This window comes from Coturnix japonica, chromosome 2 (assembly GCF_054131305.1).
Source record: "Coturnix japonica strain WE chromosome 2, WE-NBRP24, whole genome shotgun sequence".
NCBI lineage: Eukaryota > Metazoa > Chordata > Aves > Galliformes > Phasianidae > Coturnix > Coturnix japonica.
The window spans coordinates 46,478,704-46,494,310 of NC_140664.1; the positions used below are offsets into that span (position 1 = coordinate 46,478,704).

The 15,607-nt window shown below is 44.2% G+C and overlaps 1 protein-coding gene across 1 annotated transcript in view; it reads left to right on the forward strand.

Moving 5' to 3' along the window:
- The first annotated feature begins 560 nt into the window (after window positions 1–560).
- RAB31 (RAB31, member RAS oncogene family) overlaps window positions 561–15,607 on the forward strand; it is a 53,552-nt gene continuing 38,505 nt past the window's right edge. The window contains exon 1 of the mRNA XM_085539735.1: window positions 561–649. Within this exon, the coding sequence (XP_085395861.1) occupies window positions 611–649 (39 nt within the window). The 5' untranslated portion in view covers window positions 561–610. The remainder of the gene's footprint in view (window positions 650–15,607) is intronic.

Sequence of the window (15,607 nt, forward strand, 5' to 3'; positions counted from 1 at the left end):
AATAATAAAATAGAAGGCATTACTTTTGGAGCAGCCCTTGTAGATAGAATGCTAGAAAGATTCAGGAAGGCTTGCTTGAAAACCTGCTGTGTTTCTCTTCTCTTTACTAAATGCTCCTAAAAAAATTAAGGTTCATTAAACATTGAGAATCAATGTGATGATTCTCAATGTGATGATGCCCGGGGGAGGTGGTGGAGTCACCATCCTCCAAGGCGTTCAAGAACCGTGTGGATGCGGCACCGAGGGACATGGTGAGTGGGTACAGTGGTGGTGGGCTGATCTCAGAGGACTGATCTTGGCACCAGCTGCAAATTGTTATCCATCATTACTTTCCTGTGTGTGGGACGCATCCCAGAAGCTGACTGAACTAAAACAGGGCTGGTTAGCACTAGGGCTGTGTAAAAGCAGAGTCGGCCTTTCCCTTCCTTTCCGTGCTCACGAACCCTCAGGCACATCCCAGTAGCGGCCCGCAGCTGAGTCGGCACAGCCCCGGGGCAGCGCCGAGGCGGGGCCGCATGTGACCGCGGCGGGGGCGGCTCGGTGCCGTGCCGCGGCGGGGCAGTGCGGAGCGGCGGCGTTGGGCGATGCGGAGCGGACGGGCCCCGGGCAGATGATGGCGATACGCGAGCTGAAAGTGTGTCTGCTTGGAGTGAGTAGCGGCGGAGACGAGCCGTGTGCCGGGGGGCTTCCCTCTCCCTCGGCTGGTGGAGGGCGAAAAGGGATAGATTTGCTGCCTCCCTTCCAGCGGGCCCGTCCGGGGCCGGCGGGCGGTGGGAGCCGAGACGGGCGGCTCGGCGGAGCGAATTCCTCCACTCAGCAGCCTCTGGGGGGCGAGGGGGCTTTCCCTTTCTTTAGTTGGTACTAATGTTTTTGTTAGTTTTGAACTTCTTTTGAAAAGAGGAAGCTGTTAGGGGGCGGGACTTGTCGCCCCCTCCCCACTGCTGGAGACCCCGGCGGGTCCCCGGATCCACCCCCGAGCCGAGCTCCGAGCCCCGTCACCGTGGGGCCGGGGCGGCTGGAGGTGGCGGCCCGACCCCACCGGGACGCTGGCGTGGTGCGAGCCCCTCAGCCCCCTGGTTGCTCGCCGCATGCTGAGCTTACGGCTTGGAGTGGGTTTATTTGCAAGCGTCTTTCACTCGACTGCTTACAGGAGTGTCTTTCTTGCAACTTTTGTCTCGTCTTTCACTTCTTTCTTTTTTTTTGTGTGTGTGTGCGTTTAACATTTGGAGCAGCAATGTGCTTAGCTGTGCAGTTTGACTCCGCCTGCCCCCGCTCTGCCCTGCACGGATGGAGTTGTGTTGTCCTAGCGTGCTGGTGGGGTGACAAACAGCCCCGTCCCCCTCCAACAGCGGCCAGTTGAGTGCTGTTGTTTGCTTTGGTGGTCGTGGGTTGATGGTTGACTTGCTGATCTAAGTGGTCTTTTCCAAATGGAATAATTCTGTGATGTCCTATATGTGGGATGTGAGTTAGGCAGCTTTTAGTGCCATATCTCCATAAACATTCAGAGAGCTACGTGAGGAAGAAAACTTAGAGTGAATTCTTTCATGCAAAACAACTGAGCTGAAGGTTTGGAAAACAAACTGCTGCCATCCCTCCTGCTTCCTGTGGCTTGTGTTGACCCTTAGTCTGGATGGCATGGGTACTTTACTCTGAGGCTATGCCAGGACTTGGTGCCAGGGCATGGGGAGTTCAACCCAAAGTGTTTGGCAATGACCATGCCTCCTTTCTTGATGAGAATTCCCCCCTTCAGCTTTTAAAATGGCACGGAGACAAAATAAATGTGGTTTATACAAGCCTGTGGTAGAACATGTGGATATATCTTTATTTTTTTTATCCCCCAGTAGAAAATCCTGTAATTTTATAGAGATGAAGTGTCCTGTGAAATGACATTCCTCTTGCCCACTGCTTGTTGCTGTTTTGTAGGATTGACATGTATTGGAGGTTTTGCAGGGCAACTGTTTACTTTTTTTAGAGCAAAAGAAAGCTATAATGCAGCTCTGTGTTCCTAGAGTAATTGCATACTCCTATAGATTCATTAAAGTGGCAGGGTGGCAGTTGAAACCCTCAGGAAGATGTAAGCATCTGTAGTTATATTTGTTTAGTAGATTATGATTAGAGGGGTGTTCCTTCCTGGGTTTTAATAGTGTATAATTCTAGAAAGCTATCTCTTCTCATCCCAAGCGTCTCTTTTGCTGTGGGGGTTGATGCTCTAGTTTTCCAAAAGTAAGGAATCCTTCATATGTCAAATCCCTTCATGAGGTTCAGGCTCCCAAAAAGGGGATACTTTCTGTCTGTGTGAACAACTGCAGTCATCAGTCAGCTGATCTACTTCAAATTAGACAGTAACTTAAAATTTGTTTGTGCATCTACTGAGAGGATCCTTAACAGCTGCCTTCTCCATCAGTCCTAGGCCGTATTGTATCTGGTAGTGCCCTTGGTAATCAGTTGAGTCCAACATATCCAAGTCCTAAAATGAGGTTATATTCTCATTAGAAGTTAAGGACTTAGTTGCTTTATAAACCTGTCTTGCTCTCCATTTCTGAACAAAGCAGAGGAGGAGGGTCATTGATTCATTCTGCCCTGGTACCTTGATGGTCTGCAGTCCTCAGCTGTGCAGAGAGCCTGGACTTCAGCTATTTCTGCCAGCTCAGCATTCCTGAGGGAGGGGGAGCTTGTAGCTGGCTTAATTTTGGCAAAGGCAGCATCTCCGCATACCTCGAAGCCCATCTTGGCTATAGAAGGTGTGACTGAGAGGGTGAGAATAGAGAAACTAGGGCTGTGCTCCATTCTGCTTACTCCTCCTGTCATGCTACAGGACCAACATTTGTCCTGGAGCCATAGCAGCAGAGATACAGAGTAAGTTGATGGCTCTTGGAGGAAGCTCTTCATTGCCTGGGTCACGCTGCAGCACAGAAGAGAAGTTGGCCTGTTGTTTTCAATGTAAATCTATCAAAACTTGGATTTTGGTGTCTGCATTTCACTCGTTCTTCCTCAGAAGTAGCTTGTGTTTTTTAAAACTCTGTGGGTGTGATAGGAGGAATTTAGAGCAGCCTGGGGTTGGACGCAAGAGGGAGATAATCCTGAGGTTTACCTAAAGAAAATACTTGCAGGAGAATGATGGAGGGGAATTTTGGGGCAAATGAAGCTGTGTGTGAGTCATTTGGAAGGCTGGCTTTGTTGGTTGTGGAGCTTAGTTATTCCCATGGATCTGGGAAAGCAGTACTCTTTGAAGTGAGGTGGTTTCTGTCTGCTCCTGCGCTGGTAGGAACAGGATGCCTTCCTAATGGCTTGGTGCCTCATGGCCTCAGGTGGAAGAGTAGGCAGATAGAATTTTATAGCTATCCTGAGAATGCAGCCGTGCAAGTGGCCTCAAGCCTGCTCTGGAACTACTTCACCTGGTAAATTATCGCTGCTGGGCAGTGATGTATCCATCTGTGGAATGCCTCCATCTTAGTACAAGCAACTGCTTGAGCATCTGCTCCCCAAGCCCTGTCATGTCGCCCCAAATTCCTCTTAGCCTCTCACTCTGACACATTTGTTCACATCAGTTGCCCCCATGTTAGTGGTTTCTGGTGCTGAGCAGGGTTCAGCTGTGGTGTGGGGGATGTGAACTGCAGCTCCCATTTGGCCTGGCTGACTTTCCTGTCCTGAGTGAAAACCCTCCCAAGGGAGGGAGCAGAGGAGCGTGGGGCGAAGGGCCAAGTGTGCTCTTCCTGTGTTGAAGTGTGGCTGGGGGGAATGGCGTCCAACTGTCCTAATGGGGCCATGGAGTGCTCTGTGCTGTGGCTGCTGACACTGTATTCAGGCAGGCTGAGAAGTGATTTACGGCCCTCTGCCAAGTCCTGGCATGGATGTGTGGCAGCCACAGCAGACGTTGCCTGGTCTAGAACTGAGGTGAAATTTCTTGTCTTTGTCACTTCCTGAGGAAACTTTAACAGCACTTCAGAGAGGCTTAGGGAGGTGACTTGCCAACTATCATCTCAAGTGACCTCCATTGCTGCCTTCCTTTTTGTTTTGTTCATTACATTTTTATCTTCTGACTGTTCATCACAGGACCAGATGAGTTAGGACTGAAAGACACTTAGAGGGCATCCCTTGGTTCTAAAGCTTCTCTTAAAGCTTTTCTGATAGACTTCCTCTAAAACCTCATACAAAGTGTTCTATTCTCCCCAGGGCTACCTTCCAAAGCTTACATGTATTTGGCATAAAAGGTTTATTTCAGACATAGCACCTAAACCTTGCTTGTGTAATACTTCATTTTTTTCATCCACTTGTTTGTGTTTCTACTTCCTTGCTTACTGGAAGATGCTTTCTGCTAGCAAATAGTCTTCAGATGCTGTTTGCAATTGGTCCTTACTGCTTTCTTGATGTATTTCCAAACACTTATTTTGTTGCATCTTCCAAAAATTTTAGTGGAATTACTTAGATAAGTCAGTAAACTATGTTATGACCTGAATATCTTTCTAGGGAAAGGATAACGTGGAGGCCAAATTCTGCTTTCGTGTACAGCAGCTCAACTGGGCTGGTAGTTACAGGGGAGTTCTGAAGTAGCAGAAGGCAGAACTGAAAATGCTTTATTTTCAGTAGTTGTCCTAATGGGAAGCTTTTTGTCACTAATAAACTAAGCAGAAAAAGAATTGCTTGTGGTTGACTGTTGTTGGAGAGCTGAAGTAGTGCTGAGGTAGTGTATGAGGCAGTCACAAACCCTGAAAAATGCATGGGGGAAGAAAACCCTCTTGTTGTTTTGTATTTTTAAACTTACATTTAAAGTCTGTTGTCTGAGATTTGTGTTGATAGTAAGACTTGTTTTTACAGCAGTAGTTTGCTTTGTTACTGTTTGTTGCAATTCAAATCCGATTTAGGGAAGTGGCAGAATAGGCAGTAGCTGTGCTGATCTTAGGCAAATGCGTCTGAATCTGCAGGGCTTTTGCATTTGTATAGAGATTACAGTACTGGTGAATTTTGATGGTGGGATGTTGTATCTGATGAAAATGTATGGAGGCTGTAGACTCTGCAGGTGTAAGGCAGCACTTTTCTTCTTGCTCTGGTGACCATATCTCAACTTCTGTTGATATAGGGTGGTGGTTTGAGATCATGGTATTACTTCTTGGTCATCACCTCTACCTCTATCAGGAGGCATTATAGTTCCTTTCCTTGTGTTTCCCAGAGCTGCTTCTGAGGCCAGACAATGCTCAGCAGGTGGGTAGTCAGAGATTCCTCCAAAAGGGTCAGGAAGGCTGGTAGAAAACTGGGAGGTTTCACCCTGATTGGTACGTTGGATCCTGAGTGGATTCTTGCAGGGAAGAAATTTTTGCCCTGAATAAGATAGGCAGTGTGCTCCACAGGCATTTCAGCCCTGTGGTCTGGTGCAGGAGCCAAGTCCACAGCCCCCTGTGTGAGATGGGAGCTCCCCATTTTGTGGACTGAGTTGGCTGTTGGGTTTCTGACTGGCCCTGCCTTCTGAGGGAGGAGGAAGATGGCTTCCTATTTGCTTGAGGTCTATTTTTCTGATGGACTTTCCCTTATGTATACAATCATTAAGGTTGGAAAAGACTGCTGAAGTTATCTAGTTCAGCCATCAGCCCATCACACCATGCCCATTGACCATGTCCCTCAGTTGCAGCATCCACAGGGTTCTTGAACATATCCAGGGATGGTGACTCCATCTCCATGAGCATCCTGTGCCGCTGCCTCACTTCTCAGAGAAGACATTTTTCCTTAATATCCAGCCTAAATCTCCCTGATAGGACTTAAGGCCACTCATTACCCCTTATCCTGTCACTAGTTACCTAGGAGAAGAGGCCATCCCTGTTGTAGTTGTAGAGAACAGTGAGGTCCCATCTGCACATTTGACTGCTGAGCCTACTCAACTTTGCAGCAGGTTTAAGCCAGTTTATTCTCCCCCTTTGCTTCCTTCAGATAGCAACAGAAATATATCTCTATATTCCTCTACATTCAGCACTAATTGATTGCACTGCATGATTGGATTGTGCCTTGCTGGTTGGCAGGGTAGAGCGAGCTCAATGCTCTGCTCCCTTTTGAGGCTTGCTGTGCCCCTTAAGTTTGGACACCACCACAGGCAGGAAAGCAGAAGCTTTTGCAAGCAGTCAGTGGACACGAAAGGCAGGATGCTTTGGCGCGCTGTCTTGTGTAAGCAAATGCCAATGTTATAATTTACAGTCTCCAGGCTTGCAGAGCCAGTAATGAAGCTGAACAGCAGTCAGGGGAACAAATGTTTTTTATTTCCACATGGTTATTTTTAAACATAAATTCTAGTGTGCGGTTTTGATGTTTTTTGGAGGGTAGGGTAGTCTCTTTGGTTTTGCACTTAGTGTTTGGAGTTCTTGTTTTGGGAAACACATGGAAGCACACGTGCATGAGATCCGGCTCCTGAATGCTTCGTGTCCCAATGTGATCGTTTCCTGTGTGTCAGCAGGGTGACAGGATGTGGCTGACGTCACTGAATGTCCCGGCTGGACTGGTTGCTCTGCTGTGCGCAACCGCAGTGGATTATAAACATTGTCAGAGCAATCTTTTAAAATGATAACTATCAGCCTTATAGTATCAGTCTTATACCTAGAGTTGGCACTGCTTGAAGCAGGTTTTCCTTTATTTTTGAGCCTGTCTGCAGAGACAGAGTTAGAAGAGCTTCTTAAAGTAGGCTTAGTTTTGATCAATTGATTTATTTTTGCCTATTTAATTCTGGAGCAAACAAAGCTCAAGTACAGATAGCATCTTAACAGTTCTTCTATGCTATGTTGCAGAGTGGTGAGACAGGCCTGAAGTCACTCACATACCCTTCTATGTGCACTGGTGGCCAGTGACATGCACTGGAATAACTGACCTTCTCTATCTTACACTTGTAGTCATAAACTCATAGAACCACAGTGTACCCTGACTTGGAAGGGACCATTGACTCCAATTCCCAGCTCCACACAAAACTACCCAGAATTCAGTCTCTGCATCTGAGAGCAATGTCCAAATGCTCCTTGAACTTTATCAGTTCAGTGCCAGGATCACTGCTCTGGAGAGCGTGTTCCTAGATCCTGACCGCTGTCTGGTTAAGAAACTCTTCCTAACCCTCAACTTTCACATTGCAGCTCTGTGCTGTTCCCTCGGGCCCTGTCACTGTCACACAGAGCAGAGCTCAGCGCTGTTCCTCCACTCCCTGTGAGGAGCAGCAGCCACCATCAGGCCTCCCCTCAGCTCCTCTGCTCCGTGCTGAGCAAACACAGGGACCTCTGCCATTCCTTATCCATCCTGTCCGCTGGACCATTCACCATCTTTGTAGCCCTGCTGGTAGCTTGCCACCTTGTGTATGTTTAGACATGCTGTTTCCTTGCTTTTGTATTGCTGGGAATTCAGTGGCAGAAGATGAATCCTTAGGTGTTTGGTCAACATTTGGTTGGTGCCAATGGAGGGCAGCTGTAGTGGAGATCACTGGGCTTCAAGGGCTTGATGTGAAGATCATACCAGAGAGCACTCACTTGATTGCAGCATAGGATTATACCAGGACTCAGTTTGGCTCTTGGGACTTGAATGCTTTTTTAGCTTCTTGACTTAAAAGAGAGAAAACATGTTATCACTATGGTTAGTAGAAAACACATTATCACTATGGTTAGTAGTTTGGGAGTTAGAAGCATATTAAAACAGGTATTTGGTATTTGTCCACATGCAGTTGCAACTTTAATCTCAAGCAGTTTCTACCATCTGTGGAAGCAAATATTATGACTGTTTACTTAAGATAGCATTTGTTAACTCAAGAAAACTGCCATTGGCTGACAGACACTGCTAGCAGTGCACAAAGGCACACTTCCTCAATGTGGCTGGGTGAATCTGTCAACTGGTTAACTCCTGGAGGGATGTGGGAAGTGAGAAAGAACGCATTTCTTTTATTGAATAGGAAGTACTTTTCCACTTTTTTTTTTTTCTTTTTTTTTTCCTTTAAGTGAACTAAATATAAGTCAGTGTATTTTAAGAGTCAGAAAATCAGCCCTTTCAGTGTATCTTCTTAAAGATGGTACGACCTGGAAGCTTCCAATTACACTTAGGCCACAAACCTTTCGTGGTGTGTATCCCATACTGCTTTCAACTTTTGTAATTACTGTGATGATAATCTTGCTGTTAGGATTATCAGTTCTTGAGGGTGCTACAAACAGGGTTGTTTTTTTTAGTTTCCTTCTTTACATCAGCTTTTTTTTATTTTTTAATATCATTCTTGTGAACAATTCAGCAAAAATCTTGCTTTGTTTTTGTCTCGGTTTGCTTGAACATCTATGAAGAAATTAAGCAGTTAGTCCCACATTTAGTCTCATCAACCATTACTACTCCTGCAAAGCAGTATAATCTAATGCTATGATCTAAGACTAGTAGCACACTATTAGTCTTCTACATTAATTTATCTTTTTGCCTCTCCAAGGTGTCTTTAATAGCATGCCTGAGCATTGGACAAGTGTCTGGAATATGTTTTAAGCAACAAAAATGTCAGCTTTACAAAACCAGATAACAGAAGATTACATCAGTATTTATGTTACAGGAGCCCTAATTTGAGTAGGGTCCTTGTGAAGCACACGTTGAATTCAAAGCACTGGGATACATCCTTCAGCCTTAGCTGAACAGGCTGAACTGATTTCCAATCTTAAAGCTCTTCACATACCTTCCTGCACAGCTGAATGTGGTGCTATGTGGAGGACAGAGATAAAAAGTCTATCCTAATTAAGTATTTGAAATAAGGTAGATCTTGAGCTATTGCTATCATTTAACATTAAAAGCTCAGTTTTCCTTCTGCTTGGTTTTCGCGATATGCTAAACTCTATGGAGGTGCTGCTTTAGTTGACTAGGTAATTTAGTTGATGCAGAATGTTGTGATTAGGTTTGCATTTTCCTTTAGGCTGGAGTAAAGAATGAGGGAGAGAACTTCGGGGGCTTGTAGACTGGAAGAGTTGTAAAGGACTGGTAGGGGAGAAAGAGGAACACAGTAAAATCTGAGAAGGGGCGAGGGAAAGAGAAGCTGAAAGTAGGGAAACAAAGTCATGCAGAGCAAACAAAAAAACATGGGGTGAAAAACTCAGCTGCTTCTTCCTTAGTTTCAGCCTCCAGTTTCCTTCTTTTTTTAAGATGTAACTTTGTCTTAGTTAGCTTTGCTTCGTCTGTGTTTCAAAACATTTTTTCCCACTGAACTCACAGGATAGTTGTTTATACTGTACTAAGTTAAGCAGTACCTTTTGGCTGGTTGAGAATGCCCTGCCGTAAATCTTGTAGCTAAAAGGGAAGGTCCAGTGTGATTTTTATGGACCACTTTACGTGTCATACAATAAGTCCCTCTGCCTGTCACTGTGCCTATGGTCAGTGGCAACTGTGGGTTACATCCTATTGTACCAGTGCCCAGCTATTCTTGTTTCCTGAGCTCTGCTTATACTGAACTTTGTGGCTTAGTGCAGACATTCGACATGTTCCCTTGTGTTTTCAACTGAGGGCTGCAATGCTTCTGTGCTTTTGGTCATTGTGGTTGAACTGCAGCTTCTGAGAGAAGTGGGGAAAAATTGGCTACATTATCAACACTCAAACTGACTCACAGGGGAAAGTTAGACACTTACCCTTAGTTACTTTTGTGGTAGAGAGAGGACGGTACATAAACAGTAACAACAACCAAAATGGTTTTTGCTCATTTAAGGGGCTTTTCCCTAAAAACATGAATTCCATGACAGCAGTGGTACCAGCTTTGGGAGATATCAAGTTGAAAATCAGTGAGATGTGAAAACATTTAAGAAAACAGCTGCTTAAAGGATACAGCCTCATGCTGTCTTTCATTTATTAGCCTGTTTGGTCCAGATAGCTTTGCCCTCAGTATGTTCATAACATCACACACAATAAATCCACAGACAACAAAACTCAGCCCTGGATTTTATTGTGCTGTGCTTGCTATTACCTGCTCTGTGAGTGGCGGAGGAGAATGCACCAGGTGGGTCCCTATATGATGCTGTTTTAAATAAGTGGGAAATTGTAACAGCATCCTGGATGGACAAGAGCATATGCTGTTGGCAATAGAACAACCTTTAGACTGCTGACCAAATCTCACTACTTCAGGGCTTCTGTGGCTACAAGAGATTCCAAACTTTACAGGTGCTGGGTGCATCAGCTTGAAAAGAACTGGTAAGTAGGGGGGAGATAGTTTGTCAGGGTTCTGGTAGTTGGCCAACTATAATCTTCTCTTGGTTGTCACAAATGGCTTGGGTTCAACATGTGCAGAGAAAGCATGGGGCAGAGCAAGTGTATGAGGGTAAGAAGTTGCTTTTTGTGGTTCTTAGGTACTGTGTCACTTGCTAGAACATCATTAACTCAAAGCAAAGATCTCGAGCTGTGATGCTGGTTTCCGTTTGTTAGGGAAAATGTCTTTATATAGCTGAAACTATGCCGCCTTCCTCGCTGTCACACACTGATGCAAGAGAGGTTGTCCTTTCTCCAGCGTGGAAGTTTCAACTGGTGTTTCAGTCAGCACTCAAAGTATGTGTGTTTTTTTTCCTCCTCTTAGGTATTAAATACAATAATAAGTTGCAGGTGACCTGGGAACGAATTAGAGGAGACTGTAAGAGGGCTGAATTCCCTTCAAGCTTACCTATCCACATTTTCCAGGCAACTGCCTGACAATATAGGTATTACTGAAATAGTAAGCTGAATACCAAGAGCCATTTCTTCAAATAGTATATAGAACTGTTGTGTAAAAATGTGCTTGCGTGTGAGTTGCTGCCTTCTTTTAGTGGGAGAAATCAAACCAATGTATTTGAGCAGTAAACCAAGTAGATTTCATCCAGGCTGGGATTTGTGGACAGTCTGTAATATAAAACTATAAATGTTTGGATTGGATTATTGACTCCAGACTGACTTGAGGGTTTGACAGTATCTCTATGGGAGTAAAGTATATATATATTTTTTCCTTTATTACTTAGTAAGGTATAGTAACAAGTCTGTACTTTGAGATTCTGGCTTTAGTGATATGATTTCTCAACAGGAGAGATGGTGTCTTGGGCTTATGAGAAACAGCAGTTCAGGTCAAAGACTACCTCCTTGTCGTACAATTGTTTGGAAAGCTTCAGCTGCTGCAAATATATGCAGGGAAGGTTCACTTAAGAAAAGATTTTGGTTTGGGAAGAATAACACAGAATTGTTTCTCTTTTTTTGCTGCCAAACTATACTCGAAAACATTTGTCAGGATGCTGTTGCCTAATGTGTTTACTGAATTATGTAAGCCTCAGGTTATTTATGTCTTTTAGTCTAAAAACTGAATTTAGTTTCTCTCATTGCTACGTTGCACAATGATGATGAATAGTATTTGACCAGATTGTTATGCTGGTGTGTCTACATGCGGCCTGTAGAGATAACAGCCTGCAATCAATACTTGTTATCATTGAAAATGGGAGGTATGTTGACTTGTACATCTATCCCTTTTTTCAGCTTGAAGGCTAATTATCTGAATTCTTAAGCAGATGTTACTCACAAATGTTTTTACTGTATTCTAATTGGAATTTCTATGTGAAGAGCAGTATATCAAACAGGCATTTAGAGAGTGTAGGAGAAGGATGTCATTGTGTGTGTTAAAGGTCTCCCAAGTTTGTCCAAAAATAATCTCTGAGTTGCCAGATAGTTGTCACTATCAGTTTAATACATAAGCATTAAAACAGGGCTTAATTTTTTTCTTTGTTTTACTTCAGCTTCATTTAGCTGATCCCTGATAAGGTCTCACATGCTCAAGAGATCATCTAGGCTTGAGCTTGGCTCCTTCATAGCTGGGGAGGGAGGTGTTGAGTGGTGATCACCACCCATCTGTAGCGCCACCATAGGAAATATCTGATGATAAACTGGCACTCTGTTTTCACTTCCTCACCCAAAAAATGAAGTGGCAAGCATGGAAGTGATCGTATTTGACTATCTCTGGTGGTGCTGAGTGGGGACATCAGCAAGAGGGCAACAGGGAGATATTAAGGTAAACTGAGGTGGTAGAGTGGAGAGGTGGAAGGCTGTGTCAAAGAGTATCAGATGATTCTTGCTGCTTTCAGGACTTCTGTTAGGGTAAATATACCTTCTTTGTTATGCTTTGGTGAAGAGGATCCTATGATTTGGAGACGAGTAGAGGGCAAATAAAGAAAAGGCACAAATCATGTTTGGGTGATAATGGCTCTATAAATTCCCACAGCTACAGGAAAATGAGCAGGTAAAAATCCCTCAGGTTGACATTTTGTTCAACAATTGTACTTTGCAGGGTTTTGTTTTTTGTTTCTTTCTTTTAATGCAGCAGTTTTTCTATGAGGTATGGAGAACCCTTTCCAGCTGCCCTTGCTATGTTCACACCACTGATTGCTGTGCAGTGGTCCCTTGGTGACAGCAGCGAGATGCCTAAGCTTCTGAGGGAAGGTGGTCAGTCACTCTTCTTTCCATCTATCTATCCCAGCTGTCTAGTTCTTGCAACTCTACCATGTTGTCTTCCTCCCTCCCTACCCAGGCTCTTGTTTCCTAACTCACTTGAGCATTTAAGCCAGTGCTCCTTTCTCCTTTCTTCCCTTTCTATTATGGCCACGTTGTCTCATTTCCTCCTCCCTTAGTACCAGGAGTCACCAGGTGGTGCTATTTCCTATATAAATGCCCTCTTTTGCATTGCAGTGCCCTCCAGCTTTTGGAGAAGGGTTTTACAGCCTTAGATTTTGTGGCGCAGCTTCCTTCGTGGGCAGCAGTGTCAGGGGTTGCTGCTCTTTGCCATAGGATCTGTTTAGAAGCAGCCCATTTGAATCAGAGGTGTTCCCTATTATTTCATCATCCAGTGGCTTGTTTGACCTCGAGGTCCCCGAAAGACGGAATTGCTTCTGCGCAGCTTGTGACCATGCTGGCATGTTCCAAAGTTGCTTTGCTGTAGTGAAAGCATGAGCAAGTCAAAAATTAAGGTGTCCTTTGCACTGCTGGGTTCCTACCTGGTCCCCTTGCATCTGGGGGAGGTTATTTTAATTTGCAAATTCCTTGGCATGTACCATAAATCCAAAGTGATTGCTTCTTGAAAGCTGCTCCTTCTTGTTTCATCCTCTCATCTCAGCATTCATCTGCACTGATACCACCTTACTTCTAGCTGTTGTTTTTTTTTATTATTTCACAAAGGTCACGCTTTTACTTGAAATAGTAGAGGATGTTCAAAACAAGGAATTCAGCATCTTAAGGGACTAGCCAGAATCCCCAAAAGCCACAATTTTAGGTGATGGAATGCAAGTAAACACTGAGTTTCCTGTCTTTCACCAGACTAAGCACTTCTTCCTCTGCAGTTCTCCCTGCCACATGCTGGCAAGGGCAGAAGGAAATGAATGATTGAGATTCTGCTCTTTGATTTTAATTTAATATCTTCTGTTTTTCTCGATGGTTCAGCTACTGTGCTGAATTTGTTAACTCGTGAGGGGAAGGGAATGTGTAAGAGAAGATGCAGAGAACCAGATGGAAGTTTGTTATGGTGAAGCAGTTTCTAAATGATGTTAATAACGTCTGGATGCTTTTGTTTCTGCTGTCCACCCTTGTGCTAACATGGCAGTGTGGTTGGCTTATGCTGCAGTATGAGCATCGATGAGACATACATATTTAAATTAAGAATATGGATTTGAGTTTTTATGACTGAAATAGGTGAGCATTAAAAACTGAGTGTTCCTATGCTTTAAATCTCTAGGCTGACTGCAGTGTTAATGTATTCTGCAGTGTTGTGTCTACAAAGTCAAGCTGAAGAGGGAGGAGCTGAGATGGTTCTGAGGCTGACCCACGGGCCATGCTTTTTTGTGTGTTATCTGTGTTTCTGTTTTGCACTGTCGCTTTGTTTTTACTGTCTTGGAGTTATTTTAAAAAATAGCTTTAAAGGGAGTAACCTTGTTTTCCCTTTCCTTCTACCACCCTCTTTATGTATAAAGATTGCTTTGTAATCCCGTGCCAATTTTAGGGTAAGGAAGGGGAGAAGGAGTTTTGTAGGTCAGTGAGGAGCAGCCAAGTTTGTAAGCTCTGAGTGAGCAGTTGTATGTGCCACTCTGTGATTTCCTGGACTGTGGGTAGTTCAAGTGACTGATAGTCCTTGCACCCACTGCTACTGCAGTTTTAAACAAGGATTTGTTCCTTACTGCTGCTTTAATGCCAGTTCAGTCACTGGACCATGTATGATGAGGTTGTCTTTCCAGCAGTCTTGACTTCCTTCAAAGTGATAATGTACCATCCCTTGAGTCCCCACATCTGGATCCTTTGTTAGGACAGTGGAATAATAATCTTGTAAGCTCTTTAGAAGAGAGTTTGGTTTTGGATTCATAAAATATTTCACGTGTAAAGATGTGAATGGTTCTTGGAGAGTGAATTTATTGTTAACATTAGCTCCTATGCAGACAGTAGCTGCTCTCATCTCTGGCCAAGCACATCCCTTTGAAAGGATGACAAAATGTTATTGGCTTTTGTACTGTCTGGTTTGGCGAGGCCACTGTGTGTATTGGAGCCTCTGACAAAAGTAGATAGATGGAGAGATCTTAATGTTGCACAACAGGTTTGGGGGAATGTAGGAAGTGCATTTTTGCCTATGCAAGAGGAAGGGATGCCACAAAATACTGAAGTTGTATCTGAAACTTGGACATTTCTATCTCTGGCAGATTACTGAGATAAGGACCTGGTATGGGGCAAGGAAAAGAACCTGTCACAGTGAATGTAAGAAAAGTTTTGTTGTTTTTTGATGCTTTTTTTTAGCTTTCAGAGAAAATCTGCAAAATGGCAGAAGAAATAGGACAGTGTTCACTGGCTCCAAGTAAAGCAGATAGCAGAGGAACTGTACATGCCCGACTTTCCTACCACAGTAGGATGTGTGCAGGATGCACGTGGAAGGAAACCACATGCTGAATAATCACATTAGTATGTCAGCCCAGAACCTGGCAGCAGATGTTTTGCTATGAGGAATGAGTGTCAGGAGAGGTGGCTGTAGAGACGTCCGGATCCAAGGAGAGGCAGAGTGGGCAGTCACTGTGTGCGTTTTGCTACTCAGTGTGGCCAAATGAAAACAGATAGAGAAGGGATCAGATAATGCTACCTTATCTGTGAGTGTGTGATGCACTAAGGCTTGGTTAGCAGATACTTTTGTTTTTTTTTCTTCTTTTTTTAAGATGGATTTTAGGGTTATGTTTTAGGGTTTATGGTAGTAGTGAGAATGCGTTTATCAAACAAACTCACTCTCCGTACACTTCGGAGATTCCTTATCACTGTATGATCTAGGCACACGTACAGTCTAAGTAATGTTATGAGGTAAAATCAACTAACTCCTGTTCTCGTTTAAGAGTCAGTGAGTTGGGACCTGTGAAGCCAAAATTTCTGTGCCAAATGTAGTCCTTGCAAACTTGCGAGGAGGGATTGTGCTGTAATATGACAAGACTGACTTGGCTGGGATAGAAAAACATCTCTGGGAACAGGCAGTGTGCTCCCTGTCAGCAGAGGGAATTACAGTTAATCTAATTCTAATGCATACCAGAGGAAAACACCTTACTCCGCAGCTATTTCATGCTCCTCAACACCTGTGTTGGCCTGAGATTCTGCTAGCAATTAGAAGTGATGTGTAGTAGGGGAC